The following is a 17396-nucleotide window of genomic DNA, read 5'->3' as shown; positions in this document are numbered from 1 at the left end:
ATACAGTTATGGCTTCACGTGATGCTAATCTGACACAGTTATAGCTTCACGTGATGCTAATCTGATACAGTTATAGCTTCACGTGATGCTAATCTGATACTGTTATGGCTTCACGTGATGCTAATCTGATACAGTTATAGCTTCACGTGATGCTAATCTGATACAGTTATAGCTTCACGTGATGCTAATCTGATACTGTTATGGCTTCACGTGATGCTAATCTGGGTGCCAGTCTGCTGTTATGACAGAAGGTCCAAGTAAAGGGTTACCCAGAGTGCATGCCATTGAACTGACCTGTTATCTCCATCCCTCCCTCTCTCTCTCTCCATCAGTTGCAATTCTTGCACCAAATGCAGCAGCAAATGGCTATGAGGGGGGCGGGGCCTCCGGGGGTGTCGCCACGGCTACATACCGCCAGCCAACCAAGAAGTAAGAGGAAGAGGAGCACACCGCAGCCCCACCCCTAATCATGACGATGACGACCCCCTACACACACACACTCATAAAATGACCCCCAGCCATCTGGTGAGCAATGCCATGGCACCTCCCCAAATCATGGAGAGAAAACCAACCCCTTCCCCTTCATGAAGACATGAATGATCCAAACTGCACTCTCCTCCCTCACTGCGGAGACTCTTTTGCCTCCCAACTCCCTCACTGTGGAGACTCTCTTGCCTCCCAACTCCCTCACTGTGGAGACTCGGTTGCCTCCCAACTCCCTCACTGTGGAGACTCTCTTGCCCCCCAACTCCCTCACTGTGGAGACTCTCTTGCCTCCCAACTCCCTCACTGTGGAGACTCGGTTGCCTCCCAACTCCCTCACTGCGGAGACTCGGTTGCCTCCCAACTCCTTCACTGCGGAGACTTGGTTGCCTCCCAACTCCCTCACTGTGGAGACTCGGTTGCCTCCCAACTCCCTCACTGTGGAGACTCTCTTGCCTCCCAACTCCCTCACTGCGGAGACTCGGTTGCCTCCCAACTCCCTCACTGTGGAGACTCTCTTGCCCTCCAACTCCCTCACTGTGGAGACTCTTGCCTCCCAACTCCCTCACTGCGGAGACTCTCTTGCCTCCCAACTCCCTCACTGTGGAGACTCTCTTGCCTCCCAACTCCCTCACTGTGGAGACTCTTGCCTCCCAACTCCCTCACTGTGGAGACTCTCTTGCCCCCCAACTCCCTCACTGTGGAGACTACAGGCAAAAAAATAGTTGTTATTTTGTAGCGGAGAGAAGATGGAATGTATGATGTAATAATGGATAACACTTTCTCACCCAGCACCATAACACGTAATGTCACGGTCATAACACACATATATACTTAGACCGGTTGTGACATGTATTGCGTTATATGGCTGTTGTGACACCTACGTAAGTGTCAAAACCTACCACACAAGGCAAAACATTCCATTGCACCGTAACCTACGTGTCAACAGTACATTTGTTGTAATGTACCATTGTAATTGTGTACACATTGATGTCAGACATGCACCTAGTCCAATGCTCTGTTGTTGATGACTGGGATGAATGCAGGACAAGACACCCTCTTTGTGACTGACACAAGGACACGTACACGAAAGGACTATCTGATTATGACGGTCATTAAGTATATTTTCTACACGTTTTTATTTTAAATATGATGGAACAAAAACTTAATGGATTTAAAGGTTGTTTTTTTTTTAAAGGAACTTTGCCTGGGGAAAAAAACTGACTTGAGTTAGTGTGGGTTTTGACCAGCCATAAAATAACACAATATCACAACCGGGATAAATACATGGGTCATAACGGTGTGTTGACCATATTGAGAGGTTATGGGTGTAGAGTGTTATGCTTTTGGTTGGTGTGAGCCCGAATCAGGTTGTCCTGACGACCATAGAACTGTTTTTTAGAAACAGAGAACCCACCGTTTTTAAAATAAACCTATTTTTGAAATGTGTTAGGAAATTAAGATGTGTTCTTTTGTTAGTGGGAGGTGTTTCCTCCCCCCTGACGGCTGTCCTGTTATGCCCCCCCTGCGGCGACTCGAACAGAGCCTAACTCATGGACGGACAGCACAACTCAGACTCCTCGTCAACGACCGTGCCCGATTCTCCATGGCTTTGGGTGCATCTGAAAATGGGTCACTATTCCCTTCATAGTGTGCTACTGTTGATCAGGCTCTGGTTAAAACTAGTGCACTATGTAGGAAATAGTGTGCCATTTTACGGTCATAGAATAGCTCTCTCTGCGGGAAGATGATCATGACGCCGAACACAGAGAACTTGTTTTCCCAGCATGCAATTGCTGAGTGCGTTTTTCATACGGCATTTTCTTGTACTAGTGTGGGAGGGTGGGATGGCTGGGCAGTCAAGAACAAGTGTATATTTGTGTGAGACATTTCTGGGACACTGAGGCAGAATGTTTTAAATGGTCTTTATCAGCAGTTTGTTGTGATAAAGAAAATATATATTGACAGGAAAATACAACTTTTAGAGAAAAATAAGTGTGTGTGTGTGTGTTTATTTCGGTGTCTTGTCGCTCTGTGTGACTTTGTCGATGAGTTTGCGGACCTCCCTGTGTCTCGTCGTGGCTCGGCTGATACAATCCTGAAGCTTCTCACCTGATAATGACGTACCACCTGGAGAAGAAGAAGAGCAACGAAGGAGAGTGTTCAGACAACAGCTGACCCGTGAGAACTTCTAAAGAGATCAGAAAGTATTCACACCCCTTGACTTGTTCCACATTGTTGTTTACAGCCTAGAATTCAAAATGGACGAAAGTCATTTCTTTCCTCGCCCCAGCTACACAATGATAGTGTCAAGACATGTTAGAATCAGTCTTTCTGGGTAAGTCTCTTAAGAGCTTCGCACACCTGGATTGTACAATATTATTTTCATAACTCTGTCAAGTTGGTTGTTTGTCATTACTAGACAGCCATTTTCAAGTCTTGAAATAGATTTAAACTGATTTTAATTCAAAACTGTTAACTAGGCCACTCGGGAACATTCAATGTCTTAGTTAGCAACTCCAGAGTATATTTGATATTGTGTTTTAAGATTATTCGTCCTGCTGAAAGGTGAATTTCTCTCCCAGTGTCTGTTGGAAAGCAGACAACCAGGTTTTCCTTTAGGATTTTGCCTGCGCTTAGTTTTGTTTTTTTATAAAGCTAACAAACCCCTTAGTCCTTGTCGATGACAAGCATACCCATAACATGATGCAGCCACCACCATGCTTGAAAATATGAAGAGTGGTACTCAGTAATGTGTTGGATTTGCCCCAAACGGTTAGTATTGCCACTTTTTTTGTTTGTTGCAGTTTTACTTTAGTGTTGCGGAATATTTTTGATTCTTCCTCAGTTTAACTTTAGGTAAAATCCCTCTCCCTCTGCACACAACAACAGTCACCCACGAAGCATCCGTTACCCATCGCTCCACAAAAGCCGCGGCCCTTGCAGGGCAAGGGGAACCACTACTTCAAGGTCTCAGAGCAAGTGACGTCACCGATTGAAATGCTATTTAGCGCTGCACCACCGCTAACAAAGCTAGCCGTTTCACATCCGTTACACTAACATATACTGTAATTGTATATGTGGGGTACAGAGATGAGGTAGTCAAATCAAACACTTATTGCACACAGAGTGCTTCCATACAACTTATTAAGCACATTTCTACTCCTGAACTTATTTAGGGTTAAAAACGTATTGACTTAAGACATTTCAGCTTTTAAATTTGTAAACATTTTCTAAATACATAATTCCACTTGAAATTATGGTGTATTGTGTCTAGGACAGTGACAATCTTAATTGAATCAATAAAAATCAGGCTATAAAAACAAAGTGAAAAAGTAAAGTGGTCTGAAAACACTATTGGGGGAAGGGGTTGGATTTGGTTCTGGGCAGTGAAGACTAGGGAGGGGCTAACAAGAAATATATTTAAAATGTTATTCGCCGAATACAACGGGTGTAGACCTTACCGTTAAATTCTTACTTTACAAGCCCTTAAAACAGTGTAGTTAAGAAAATATTACTAAAGTAAAAGTAGATTAAAAATGAACTAAAATAACAGTAGCGAAGCTATGTAAAAGGGGGGTACCGGTTAGTCGAGGTAATATGTACAGTGGGGCAAAAAAGTATTTAGTCAGCCACCAATTGTGCAAGTTCTCCCACTTAAAAAGATGAGGCTTGTAATTCGCATCATAGGTACACTTCAACTATGACAGACAAAATGAGAAAAAAAATCACATTGTAGGATTTTTAATGAATTTATTTGCAAATTATGGTGGAAAATAAGTATAGCCTCATCTTTTTAAGTGGGAGAACTTGCACAATTGGTGGCTGACTAAATACTTGTTTTGCCCCACTGTACATGTAGGTAGGGTTATTCTGTGCATAGATGATAGAGTAGCAGGAGCATACAAAGAAAAAAAAACACTGGGTTAATGAAAATAGTCTGGGTCGCCATTTCATCCACTGTTCAGCAGTCTGGTGGCTTGGGGGTAGAAGCTGTTCAGCAGTCTAATGGCTTGGGGGTAGAAGCTGTTCAGCAGTCTTATGGCTTGGGGGTAGAAGCTGTTCAGCAGTCTTATGGCTTGGGGGTAGAAGCTGTTCAGCAGTCTAATGGCTTGGGGGTAGAAGCTGTTCAGCAGTCTAATGGCTTGGGGGTAGAAGCTGTTCAGCAGTCTAATGGCTTGGGGGGTAGAAGCTGTTCAGCAGTCTAATGTCTTGGGGGTAGAAGCTGTTCAGCAGTCTTATGGCTTGGGGGTAGAAGCTGTTCAGCAGTCTGGTGGCTTGGGGGTAGAAGCTGTTCAGCAGTCTGGTGGCTTGGGGGTAGAAGCTGTTAAGGAGCCTTTTGGTCCTAGACTTGGCCCTCCGGTACGGCTTGCCGTGCGGTAGCAGAGACTGACTTGGGTGGCTGGAATCTGACCATTTTTAGGGCCTTCCTGGTATAGAGGTCCTGCATGTCAGGAAGCTTTGCCCCAGTGATGTACTGTACGCACTACCCTCTGTAGCGCCTTGCGGTTTGATGCTGAGCAGTTGCCATACCAGGCTGTGATGCAACTAGTCAGGATGCTCTCGATGGTGCAGCTGTAGAACTGAGGATCTGGGGACCCGTGACAAATATTTTCCTGAGGGAGAATAGGCATTGTAGTGCCCTCTTCGCGACTGTCTTGGTGTGTTTGCTGGTGATGTGGACACCAAGGAACTTGAAGCTCTCAACCTGCTCCACTACAGCCCCGTCAATGTTAATGGGGGCCTGTTCGGCCTGTCTTTTCCTGAAGTCAACGATCAGCTCCTTAGTCTTGCTCACACTGAGGGAGAGGCTGTTGTCCTGGCACCACACTGCCAGGTCTCTGACCTCCCTATAGGCCGTCTCATCGTTGTCGGTGATCAGGCCTACCACCCTTGTGTCGTCGGCAAACTTCATGTTGCAGTGTACTTGGCCACACAACACAATCGTGGGTGAACAGCGAGTACAAGAGGGGACTAAGCACACACCCCTGAGCCACGTGTTGAGGATCAGCGTAGCAGACGTGTTGTTACCTACCCTTACCACCTGGGGCGGCCCGTCAGGAAGTCCAGGATCCAGTTGCAGAGGGAGGTGTTTAGACCCAGGGTCCTTAGCATATTGATGAGCTTTGAGGGTACTATGGTGTTGAACGGTGAGCTGTAGTCAATGAACAGCATTCTCACGTAGGTGTTCCTTTTGTCCAGGTGGGAAAGGGCAGTGTTGAGTGCGATAGAGATTGTATCATCTGTGGATCTGTTGGGGCAGTATGCGTATTGGATCGAGGGTTTCTGGGATGATGGTGTTGTGAGCCATTACCAGCCTTTCAAAGAACTTCATAGCTACAAATGTGAGTGCTACGGGTCAGTAGTCATTTGGTTAGAGCGTTGGGCCAGTAACCGAAAAGTTGTTGGATCAAATCCCAGAGCTGACAAGGTACAAATCTGTCCTTCTGTCCCTGAACAAGGCAGTTAACCCACTGTTCCTAGACCAGTTAACCCACTGTTCCTAGACCAGTTAACCCACTGTTCCTAGACCAGTTAACCCACTGTTCCCAGGGCACTGAAGATGTGGATGTTGATTATTGCAGCCCCCCACACCTCTCTGATTCAGAGAGTTCAATGCAGAAGACACATTTCAGTTCAATAGATTGTTGGACAACTGACTAGGTATCCCACCTTCCCTTTTCCCATTTATGCGGGATACCTTGGTGTTCTTGGGCACAGGGATTATGATGTATTACAGACTCAGTCAGGGAGTCAGGGTTGAAAATGTCAGTGAAGACACTTGCCAGTTGGTCACGCATGCTCTTGAGTACACGTCCTGGTAATCGGTCTGAGGATGTTGACCTGTTTAAAAGTCTTACTCACATTGGCTACGGAGAGCGTGATCATATAGTCGTCTAGAACAGCTGGTGCTGTCACGCATGTTTCAGTGTTGTTTGCCTCGAAGCGAGCATAGAGGACATTGGGCAGCTTTTCCCTTTGAAATCCGTAATAGTTTGCAAGCCCTGCCACATCCAACGAGTGTCAGAGCCAGTGTAGTTGGATTCAATCTTAGTCCTGTATTGATGCTTTACCGGTTGTTCCGAGGGCTGGATTTTTAATGAGCATCTGGACTAGTTATCCCGCTCCTTGAAAACGGCAGCTCTAGCCAGACAGTGACTATAGGAGTGGGTTAGGGGACCAGACAGTGTGGTAAGGTTAGGGGACCAGACAGTGACTATAGGAGTGGGTTAGGGAACCAGACACTGAATATAGGAGTGGGTTAGGGAACCAGACACTGAATATAGGAGTGGGTTAGGGAACCAGACACTGAATATAGGAGTGGGTTAGGGGACCAGACAGTGTCTATAGGAGTGGGTTAGGGAACCAGACACTGAATATAGGAGTGGGTTAGGGGACCAGACAGTGACTATAGGAGTGGGTTAGGGGACCAGACACTGAATATAGGAGTGGATTAGGGGACCAGACAGTGTGGTAAGGTTAGGGGACCAGACAGTGACTATAGGAGTGGGTTAGGGGACCAGACAGTGTGGTAAGGTTAGGGGACCAGACAGTGACTATAGGAGTGGGTTAGGGGACCAGACAGTGACTATAGGAGTGGGTTAGGGGACCAGACACCGAATATAGGAGTGGATTAGGGGACCAGACAGTGTCTGTAGGAGTGGGTTAGGGGACCAGACAGTGTCTGTAGGAGTGGGTTAGGGGACCAGACAGTGTCTGTAGGAGTGGGTTAGGGGACCAGACAGTGTGGTAAGGTTAGGGGATGAGACAGTGTCTGTAGGAGTGGGTTAGGGGACCAGACAGTGTCTGTAGGAGTGGGTTAGGGGACCAGACAGTGACTGTAGGAGTGGGTTAGGGGACCAGACAGTGACTATAGGAGTGGGTTAGGGGACCAGACAGTGTCTGTAGGAGTGGGTTAGGGGACCAGACAGTGACTGTAGGAGTGGGTTAGGGGACCAGACAGTGTGGTAAGATTAGGGGACCAGACAGTGTCTGTAGGAGTGGGTTAGGGGACCAGACAGTGACTGTAGGAGTGGGTTAGGGGACCAGACAGTGTGGTAAGGTTAGGGGACCAGACAGTGACTGTAGGAGTGGGTTAGGGGACCAGACAGTGACTATAGGAGTGGGTTAGGGGACCAGACAGTGACTATAGGAGTGTGTTAGGGGACCAGACAGTGTGGAAAGGTTAGGGGACCAGACAGTGACTGTAGGAGTGGGTTAGGGGACCAGACAGTGACTATAGGAGTGGTTTAGGGGACCAGACAGTGACTATAGGAGTGGTTTAGGGGACCAGACAGTGACTATAGGAGTGGGTTAGGGGACCAGACAGTGTGGTAAGGTTAGGGGACCAGACAGTAACTATAGGAGTGGGTTAGGGGACCAGACAGTGTGGTTCTCTAACCTGGCTTGTGGAGGGCACAGAGTCGCTCTTCCTCGTCCGTTACCACTGTGATAGTGGCCGTAGACAGGCTCTCTTCCTCAGCGGTGGGGTCGACAATCATTATAGAGCTACACAGGACAGACAACACTGTTAGAACCATATAACACAGTGGTAACCAAGCACCTGGTCGATCTGCCAAGGCATTCCTAGTCGATCTGCCAAGGCATTCCTAGTCGATCTGCCAAGGCATTCCTAGTCGATCACCAAACATTTCTGCAGAAAAGACATAATGACTTGCGCTTCTTTTTTTTTTGTCTTTGTGTTGAGCTGTTAGCGGTAGCTACGCTTGATTCAGAAGCCCCGTTAGCGGTAGCTACGCTTGATTCAGAAGCCCCGTTAGCGGTAGCTACGCTTGATTCAGAAGCCCAGTTAGCGGTAGCTACGCTTGATTCAGAAGCCCCGTTAGCGGTAGCTACGCTTGATTCAGAAGCCCCGTTAGCGGTAGCTACGCTTGATTCAGAAGCCCCGTTAGCGGTAGCTACGCTTGATTCAGAAGCCCCGTTAGCGGTAGCTACGCTTGATTCAGAAGCCCCGTTAGCGGTAGCTACGCTTGATTCAGAAGCCCCGTTAGCGGTAGCTACGCTTGATTCAGAAGCCCCGTTAACGGTAGCTACGCTTGATTCAGAAGCCCCGTTAGCGGTAGCTACGCTTGATTCAGAAGCCCCGTTAGCGGTAGCTACGCTTGATTCAGAAGCCCCGTTAGCGGTAGCTACGCTTGATTCAGAAGCCCCGTTAGCGGTAGCTACGCTTGATTCAGAAGCCCCGTTAGCGGTAGCTACGCTTGATTCAGAAGCCCCGTTAGCGGTAGCTACGCTTGATTCAGAAGCCCCGTTAGCGGTAGCTACGCTTGATTCAGAAGCCCCGTTAGCGGTAGCTACGCTTGATTCAGAAGCCCCGTTAGCGGTAGCTACGCTTGATTCAGAAGCCCCGTTAGCGGTAGCTACGCTTGATTCAGAAGCGCCGTTAGCGGTAGCTACGCTTGATTCAGAAGCGCCGTTAGCGGTAGCTACGCTTGATTCAGAAGCGCCGTTAGCGGTAGCTATGCTTGATTCAGAAGCACTGTTAGCGGTAGCTACACTTGATTCAGAAGCCCCGTTAGCGGTAGCTACGCTTGATTCAGAAGCCCTGTTAGCGGTAGCTATGCTTGATTCAGAAGCCCTGTTAGCGGTAGCTACGCTTGATTCAGAAGCCCCGTTAGCGGTAGCTACGCTTGATTCAGAAGCCCTGTTAGCGGTAGCTATGCTTGATTCAGAAGCCCTGTTAGCGGTAGCTATGCTTGATTCAGAAGCCCTGTTAGCGGTAGCTACGCTTGATTCAGAAGCCCCGTTAGCGGTAGCTACACTTGATTCAGAAAGCCCCGTGGTTTTGTTATTATTAGCTTCTCGTTGTGTTTATTTTAATATTGAGGAATATTTCACTTTCTCTGGTCATAGGAACAACATGAGTTTGTGCCTGAGGTAGATACGGTGTGACTTGAGTTTCGCCATCAGGTGGGAAGACCGTGTCCCCTCTCTCTGGTCAGTCTCACCAGAGGAAAGGAAGGAGAGAGAAGGCAGGTACCGTGAGAGACAGACTCTCTGCTACTCTCCCCTTCCCGCCGCTGAGACTAATGCGGTGTTCAAAACAACTAGGAACTTGGATATCTCCGAAATCCGACTTCGGTGTATGAGGACAGGCATATAGCCAATATGCTGAGATAATGTATCAGGCCAGGCATATAGCCAATATGCTGAGATAATGAATCAGGCCAGGCATATAGCCAATATGCTGAGATAATGTATCAGGCCAGGCATATAGCCAATATGCTGAGATAATGTATCAGGCCAGGCATATAGCCAATATGCTGAGATAATGTATCAGGCCAGGCATATAGTCAATATGATGTGATAATGTATCAGGCCAGGCATATAGTCAATATGATGTGATAATGTATCAGGCCAGGCATATAGCCAATATGATGTGATAATGTATCAGGCCAGGCATATAGCCAATATGCTGAGATAATGTATCAGGCCAGGCATATAGTCAATATGCTGAGATAATGTATCAGGCCAGGCATATAGTCAATATGATGTGATAATGTATCAGGCCAGGCATATAGTCAATATGATGTGATAATGTATCAGGCCAGGCATATAGCCAATATCCTGTGATAATGTACTAGGCCAGACATATAGTCAATATGATGTGATAATGTATCAGGCCAGGCATATAGCCAATATGATGTGATAATGTATCAGGCCAGGCATATAGCCAATATGATGTGATAATGCATCAGGCCAGGCATATAGCCAATATGATGTGATAATGTATTAGGCCAGGCATATAGCCAATATGATGTGATAATGTATCAGGCCAGGCATATAGTCAATATAAATTGAGCGGCAGATCTCAGCTGTGAAAGTGATCTTGACTCAGAAAATGTTGGTGACCACTGATATAATACATATCTATGATAACTCACCTCACAATAAGTCCATAGTAAATAATTATAATTCACATAGTTTAAAATGAAGCTTAAATCTCCTCTCTGGGTGTGAACTAAAAACAGGAAATGGTCCTGAGTGATGGTGAATGAAAGACACTTACTCATCAAACACAATGAAAGAGGCCCCTACAGGGTGTTTGTGGATGTTCAGACCTCTCCTGTTCTCCAGGGTCACCTCAGGAACCTCGGTCTCTTTGTTGACTGTCACCTCTGGGAGACGTGCTGGGTGAAACCAGGCGACAAGGGCATTATATATTATAGCAAAACGTCAGGCGGTTTCCAAAAATAAGATGTTTTTTTTTAAAAATCAGGAATTGCTATTTTTCCCCTAAGGTCGAACTAAGAAAATTATATACAGCCATGAGGTCAATGTGATTACAACAGTAGCTGGTTACTGTGAGCCAATCACAGCCCTCACAAAACATTTTTTTTAATTTTTTTAAACTCAGACAGGAAGTGACAGTGTCACAGGCAGGATCTGAACCCGAGGTCTCCTACGTGGAGAGAAACCAGCGTCTTGACCTCCAGACCAAGAGGAAATTCCTCCTGACACTGTTTTTTTGGGGGTTAGCACCAGAAATCCTGAGCCACAATCATGTACACTACATCAGCACGGTGAAAACGTCAGCAGGGGTGTATTCATTAGTCAGAAAACGTCACAAAACGTTTTGTCTGTTGCAAACTCTAAAGGAAATGCTTGTTTTTGTTGTTGTTGTTGCAAAAACCTTGTGTTTAAAAATGTTTTGCAATGCAATCGGACTAATGAATAGACCCCAGGTCTCACCGTTCTTGAGAGCAGCCAGCAGGGCGATGAGACAGGCGTCCAACAAGTTGCCGTCATAGTCCAGACACATGATGTCGCAGTACAGGACCCAACACAGCTAGAGAACAGCAGAGCCAAGTATCAGAATCACAGCTGAAAACTAGAGATCAGTAAAACGGGCAATCTGAGGTGGTTGAAATCAAGTTCAATTCCCAATTAATCTCAGTACAGTGAAATTCAAAATTCTCTACAATGCTTTTCAACGAGGAACACTTGGAATGGAATTGATCCCCGACCCCGGTAGACGACATGTATTAAGCTGTGATAGTAAAAACACAGTGTGTAACAGTCCTCTCAGTGTGTCACATGGTGAAAGTTAACGGCACTACCTTTCCTTTCACAATGCATAAGTCCTCTTTCTGGACGACGGCAGAGCTGCAAGGCAAAAATAATGTTTACAAAACATCCACGGAAATATACGACATTTGAAATGCCAGTAACCATTTGAGGCTCGTCAAATAGCCCTTACGCTAAAAAGGGCATCATCATCATCATCATGTTCACAGTATTATTCCAACCTCATAGTTTGGAGATGTACACCGAGTGCACAAAACATTAGGAACACCTGCTCTTTCCATGACATAGACTGACCAGGTTAAAGCTGTGATCCCGTATTGATGTCACTTGTTAAATCCACTTCAGTCAGGGTAGATGATGGGAAGGAAACAGGTTAAAGAAGGATTATTAAGCCTAGAGACAGTGGAGACAGGGATTGTGTATGCGTGCCATTCAGAGGGTGAACGGGAGAGACAAAATATTTAAGTGCCTTTGAACGGGGTTTGAATGAGGTGTGGTAGTAGGTGCCAGGTACACCGGTTTGTGTCAAGAACTGCAACGCTGCTGGGTTTTTCACACTCAACAGTTTCCTGTGTGTATCAAGAATGGTCCACCACCCAAAGGACATCCAGCCAACTTGACACAACTGTGGGAAGCATTGGAGTCGACGTGGGCCAGGCAACCCTGTGGAACGCTTTCAACACCTTGTAGAGTTTCATGCCCCGATGAATTGAGGCTGTTCTGAGGGCAAAAGGCGGGGTGCAACTCAATATTAGGAAGGCGTTCTTAATGTTTTGTACACTCCCGTGTTTCCCGTGTTTTTTAAACTGCCCTGGACCTTTAAACACCGAGTCACCTCTCTATGACATCAGCGATGAACTGGCTGGCGGCCTGAGCCTGTTCTCCTGGAGGTCCAGGACGGAACCGAGACGAACACAGAGGAGGCAGGTCTACATTGGGTACTGAGAGAGAGAGAGACAGGTCAAATACACAAAACACACAGAGGAGGCAGGTCTACATTGGGTACTGAGAGAGAGAGAGACAGGTCAAATACACAGAGACGTATACATACACACACATACAGTGTATATATATATATGTATATATATATATATATATATATATATATATACACATGTATGTATGTATGTATGTATGTATATATATAGTATATATACACACACACACACACACACACACACAGTATATATACACACACACATACAGTATATATACACACACAAACACACAGAGACGTATACATACAGTATATATACACACACCCGTAATACTCAGCAAGGGAATGTAAAGTTGTTGAAACAACAACAAGTCATGTGTGTTTTTTTGCTCTCCATCTTTGTAGAACTAGTATACTGAAATCCCAGAAGGAAGAACTCTTCCACCTATTAGTTCTTCCACTTACCAATGTAGCCTTTATTAGGTGCATCCACTGCTGGGCTTGTCAGTTCCTATGGATCACATACAACGGGGAATGAGTTGGGTTGTTCGGGTCACTAAGGTTCTGCTTTAGTTATTTACTTGAGGAGAGGTTACTATTCACCCCTTTGATGCCACACATGACTGTGGTGTTTCCAATCTTCACCAGGGCTGAGCCATCTGCTGTGGATATAGAACCTGGAGAGAGAGAGAGATAGAAGAGGATGAGGGAGAGAGAGATACATGGGAGAGAGACGTGGGGGGGGGAGAGAGAGAGAGACGTGGGGGGGGAGAGAGAGAGAGAGACGTGGGGGGGGGGAGAGAGAGAGAGACGTGGGGGGGGGGAGAGAGAGAGAGAGACGTGGGGGGGGAGAGAGAGAGAGACGTGGGGGGGGGGAGAGAGAGAGAGACGTGGGGGGGGAGAGAGAGAGAGACGTGGGGGGGAGAGAGAGAGAGACGTGGGGGGGAGAGAGAGAGAGAGACGTGGGGGGGAGAGAGAGAGAGACGTGGGGGGGGGAGAGAGAGAGACGTGGGGGGGAGAGAGAGAGACGTGGGGGGGAGAGAGAGAGACGTGGGGGGGAGAGAGAGAGACGTGGGGGGGAGAGAGAGAGACGTGGGGGGGGGAGAGAGAGAGACGTGGGGGGGGAGAGAGAGAGACGTGGGGGGGGGGAGAGAGAGACGTGGGGGGGGAGAGAGAGAGAGACGTGGGGGGGGAGAGAGAGAGAGACGTGGGGGGGAGAGAGAGAGACGTGGGGGGGGAGAGAGAGAGACGTGGGGGGGAGAGAGAGAGAGACGTGGGGGGGAGAGAGAGAGAGACGTGGGGGGGAGAGAGAGAGACGTGGGGGGGGGAGAGAGACGTGGGGGGGAGAGAGACGTGGGGGGGAGAGAGACGTGGGGGGGAGAGAGACGTGGGGGGGAGAGAGACGTGGGGGGGAGAGAGACGTGGGGGGGAGAGAGACGTGGGGGGGAGAGAGACGTGGGGGGGAGAGAGACGTGGCGGGGAGAGAGACGTGGGGGGGAGAGAGACTGGGGGGGAGAGAGACGTGGGGGGGAGAGACGTGGGGGGGAGAGACGTGGGGGGGAGAGACGTGGGGGGGAGAGACGTGGGGGGAGAGACGTGGGGGGGAGAGACGTGGGGGGAGAGACGTGGGGGGGAGAGACGTGGGGGGGAGAGAGGGAGACAGATGTGGGGGGGGGGGAGAGAGACGTGGGGGGGAGAGAGAGAGAGAGACGTGGGGGGGAGAGAGAGAGAGAGACGTGGGGGGGAGAGAGAGAGAGACGTGGGGGGGAGAGAGAGAGAGACGTGGGGGGGAGAGAGAGAGACGTGGGGGGGAGAGAGACGTGGGGGGGAGAGAGACGTGGGGGGGGAGAGAGAGAGAGACGTGGGGGGGAGAGAGAGAGACGTGGGGGGGAGAGAGAGAGACGTGGGGGGGAGAGAGAGAGACGTGGGGGGGAGAGAGAGAGACGTGGGGGGGAGAGAGAGAGACGTGGGGGGGAGGGAGAGAGACTGGGGGGGAGGGAGAGAGACTGGGGGGGAGGGAGAGAGACTGGGGGGGGGAGAGAGACGTGGGGGGGGAGAGAGACGTGGGGGGGAGAGAGACGTGGGGGGGAGAGAGACGTGGGGGGGAGAGAGACGTGGGGGGGAGAGAGACGTGGGGGGGAGAGAGACGTGGGGGGGAGAGAGACGTGGGGGGGAGAGAGACGTGGGGGGGGAGAGAGACGTGGGGGGGGAGAGAGACGTGGGGGGGAGAGAGACGTGGGGGGGGAGAGAGACGTGGGGGGGAGAGAGACGTGGGGGGGAGAGAGACGTGGGGGGGGGAGAGAGACGTGGGGGGGGGAGAGAGACGTGGGGGGGAGAGAGACGTGGGGGGGAGAGAGACGTGGGGGGGGAGAGAGACGTGGGGGGGGAGAGAGACGTGGGGGGGGGGGAGAGAGACGTGGGGGGGGGGGGAGAGAGACGTGGGGGGGAGAGAGACGTGGGGGGGAGAGACGTGGGGGGGAGAGACGTGGGGGGAGAGACGTGGGGGGGAGAGACGTGGGGGGGAGAGACGTGGGGGGGAGAGAGACGTGGGGGGGAGAGACGTGGGGGGGAGAGAGACGTGGGGGGGAGAGAGACGTGGGGGGGAGAGAGACGTGGGGGGGAGAGAGACGTGGGGGGGAGAGACGTGGGGGGGGAGAGACGTGGGGGGGAGAGACGTGGGGGGGAGAGACGTGGGGGGGAGAGACGTGGGGGGGAGAGACGGGGGGGGAGAGAGACGTGGGGGGAGAGAGACGTGGGGGGGAGAGAGACGTGGGGGGGAGAGAGGTGGGGGGGGGAGAGACGTGGGGGGGGAGAGACGTGGGGGGGAGAGACGTGGGGGGGAGAGACGTGGGGGGGAGAGACGTGGGGGGGAGAGACGTGGGGGGGAGACGTGGGGGGGAGAGACGTGGGGGGGAGAGACGTGGGGGGGAGAGACGTGGGGGGGAGGCGTGGGGGGGAGAGACGTGGGGGGGAGAGACGTGGGGGGGAGAGACGTGGGGGGGAGAGACGTGGGGGGGAGCGAGAGAGACGTGGGGGGGAGCGAGAGAGACGTGGGGGGGAGCGAGAGAGACGTGGGGGGGAGCGAGAGAGACGTGGGGGGAGCGAGAGAGACGTGGGGGGGAGCGAGAGAGAAGTGGGGGGGAGGGAGAGAGACGTGGGGGGGAGCGAGAGAGACGTGGGGGGGAGCGAGAGAGACGTGGGGGGGAGCGAGAGAGACGTGGGGGGGAGCGCGAGAGACGTGGGGGGGAGCGAGAGAGAGACGTGGGGGGGAGAGAGAGAGACGTGGGGGGGAGAGAGAGAGACGTGGGGGGGAGAGAGAGAGACGTGGGGGGGAGAGAGAGAGACGTGGGGGGAGAGAGAGACGTGGGGGGGGGGGAGAGACGTGGGGGGGGAGAGACGTGGGGGGGGAGAGACGTGGGGGGGGAGAGACGTGGGGGGGAGAGACGTGGGGGGGAGAGACGTGGGGGGGAGAGACGTGGGGGGGAGAGACGTGAGGGGGGGCAGAGACGTGGGGGGGGAGAGAGACGTGGGGGGGGGGAGAGAGACGTGGGAGGGGGGGAGAGACGTGGGGGAAGAGAGAGAGACGTGGGGGAAGAGAGAGAGACGTGGGGGGGAGAGAGAGAGACGTGGGGGAGAGAGAGACATGGGGGGGAAGAGAGAGAGACGTGGGGGAAGAGAGAGAGACGTGGGGGGGAAGAGAGAGAGACGTGGGGGAAGAGAGAGAGACGTGGGGGGGAGAGAGAGACATGGGGGGTAAAACTGATCACAGTTCAGTTGTTCTCACCTATATTCAATGTAGTGGTTCTGAATTCACCCAGCTCCCTTCCATCAGGACGGCAGTTCTCTTTCTGCAGAGAACAGTTCACCATTACCCTCATGGTTTGTTCAGGGAATCATATTCTAACAGTTCACCATTACCATCATGGTTTGTTCAGGGAATCATATTCTAACAGTTCACCATTACCATCATGGTTTGTTCAGGGAATCATATTCTAACAGTTCACCATTACCATCATGGTTTGTTCAGGGAATCACATCCTAGCAGTCAGTGTCAAGTCCACATGACTAGCCTAACACATTTACAATGGTGAAAAGTCATGTGTAAGACAGAGGAGGCTGCTGAGGGGAGGACGGCTCATAATAATGGCTGGAACGAGAAAATGGAATGGCATCAAACCATGTGTTTGATGTTTTTGATACCATTCCACTCCAGCCATTACCACGAGCCCGTCCTCCCCAATTAAGGCACCACCAACCTCCTGTGGTGTAAGACAGCGCTACTAACCAGAAAACTCCGGTGATATTCCAAGGGCTCAGCAGTTCTGGGGACACAAATTCAACTAGTTAGAATAACTGACTAGCTAATTAACGTTAGATGGCAAACAACTTTGCTAACTAACGTTCGTTGTGTCAGTAGCCTGTATGGTCTGTGGCGCCAGAGAGCTTCTGATCTGTGTTGGATACCATTACTGAATAGCCCGACTAGCCATTACACGATTAGCCTGCGTTTCGAACAAGCCTCTGATCCGTGGGTAGTCTTATCATTTCGGAGACGTGTAAGAATCTCAGACAGTTCATATAGGTTATTTGATGAATGTAAAATGTACACTTACTTGAATCCAGCCGCCATGGTATTTTTATTAACCACGTGGGTTCGTCTAATGTTCTGACGTCAGAACGGAAGCCCACAAATCCGTTTCGGTTCCTTGAAACTCAATTTAAGAAGTGTTTTCATTGTATCGCGAAACCAGATCTACTTGCACGTTTAAGCCTTGAATTCATCTTGTATTTTTTAATTTTTTATAATAAATAAATTAATGAATCTTGTCAAATAAAAGGTTAGAAGGCAAAGAATAAGCGTTGCACACGTTCACACTCCAAGACAGCAGGGGTCAGAGTTTCATTCGATGTAAATCGCTTTGGTCCC

General features: G+C 50.0%; 2 protein-coding genes across 17 annotated transcripts in view; one reads left to right on the top strand and one right to left on the bottom strand.

Annotated features, from left to right (window-relative positions):
• Positions 1-1446, top strand: part of supt20 (SPT20 homolog, SAGA complex component) — a 41162-nt gene extending 39716 nt beyond the window's left edge. For 10 of the 16 annotated variants that reach the window (XM_036967988.1, XM_036967994.1, XM_036967992.1 and 7 more), the window contains one exon: positions 333-1446. In XM_036967988.1, coding sequence (XP_036823883.1) covers positions 333-467 — 135 coding nt within the window. In that variant the 3' untranslated portion in view covers positions 468-1446. The remainder of the gene's footprint in view (positions 1-332) is intronic. The other 6 variants (XR_005040469.1, XR_005040467.1, XR_005040471.1 and 3 more) reach the window with 5 other exon arrangements.
• Positions 1447-1667: 221 nt separating this feature from the next.
• exosc8 (exosome component 8) lies at positions 1668-17195 on the bottom strand. Its single transcript, XM_036968002.1, has 11 exons — positions 17083-17195; positions 16755-16791; positions 16254-16317; positions 13073-13146; positions 12935-12980; positions 12368-12473; positions 11565-11610; positions 11197-11293; positions 10514-10634; positions 7886-7992; positions 1668-2613 (listed from the first exon to the last, which is right to left on the bottom strand). The coding sequence occupies exons 1-11, from the start codon at positions 17097-17099 to the stop codon at positions 2495-2497; spliced, it is 834 nt and encodes a 277-aa protein (XP_036823897.1). The 5' UTR covers positions 17100-17195; the 3' UTR covers positions 1668-2494.
• Between the last annotated feature and the right edge of the window lie 201 nt (positions 17196-17396).

This window comes from Oncorhynchus mykiss, chromosome Y, assembly GCF_013265735.2.
Source record: "Oncorhynchus mykiss isolate Arlee chromosome Y, USDA_OmykA_1.1, whole genome shotgun sequence".
NCBI lineage: Eukaryota > Metazoa > Chordata > Actinopteri > Salmoniformes > Salmonidae > Oncorhynchus > Oncorhynchus mykiss.
This window is presented reverse-complemented; position numbering and strand designations above follow the sequence as displayed.

Bases quoted from the DNA above. Each gene is read 5' to 3' on its own strand.
- exosc8 (XM_036968002.1), bottom strand. The intron at 11,294-11,564 runs GTAGTGCCGTTA...GCTGTTCTCTAG, and splicing joins TATGCATTGTGAAAGGAAAG to CTGTGTTGGGTCCTGTACTG. The intron at 2,614-7,885 runs GTTAGAGAACCA...CTTCTTCTCCAG, and splicing joins CTGTGCCCTCCACAAGCCAG to GTGGTACGTCATTATCAGGT.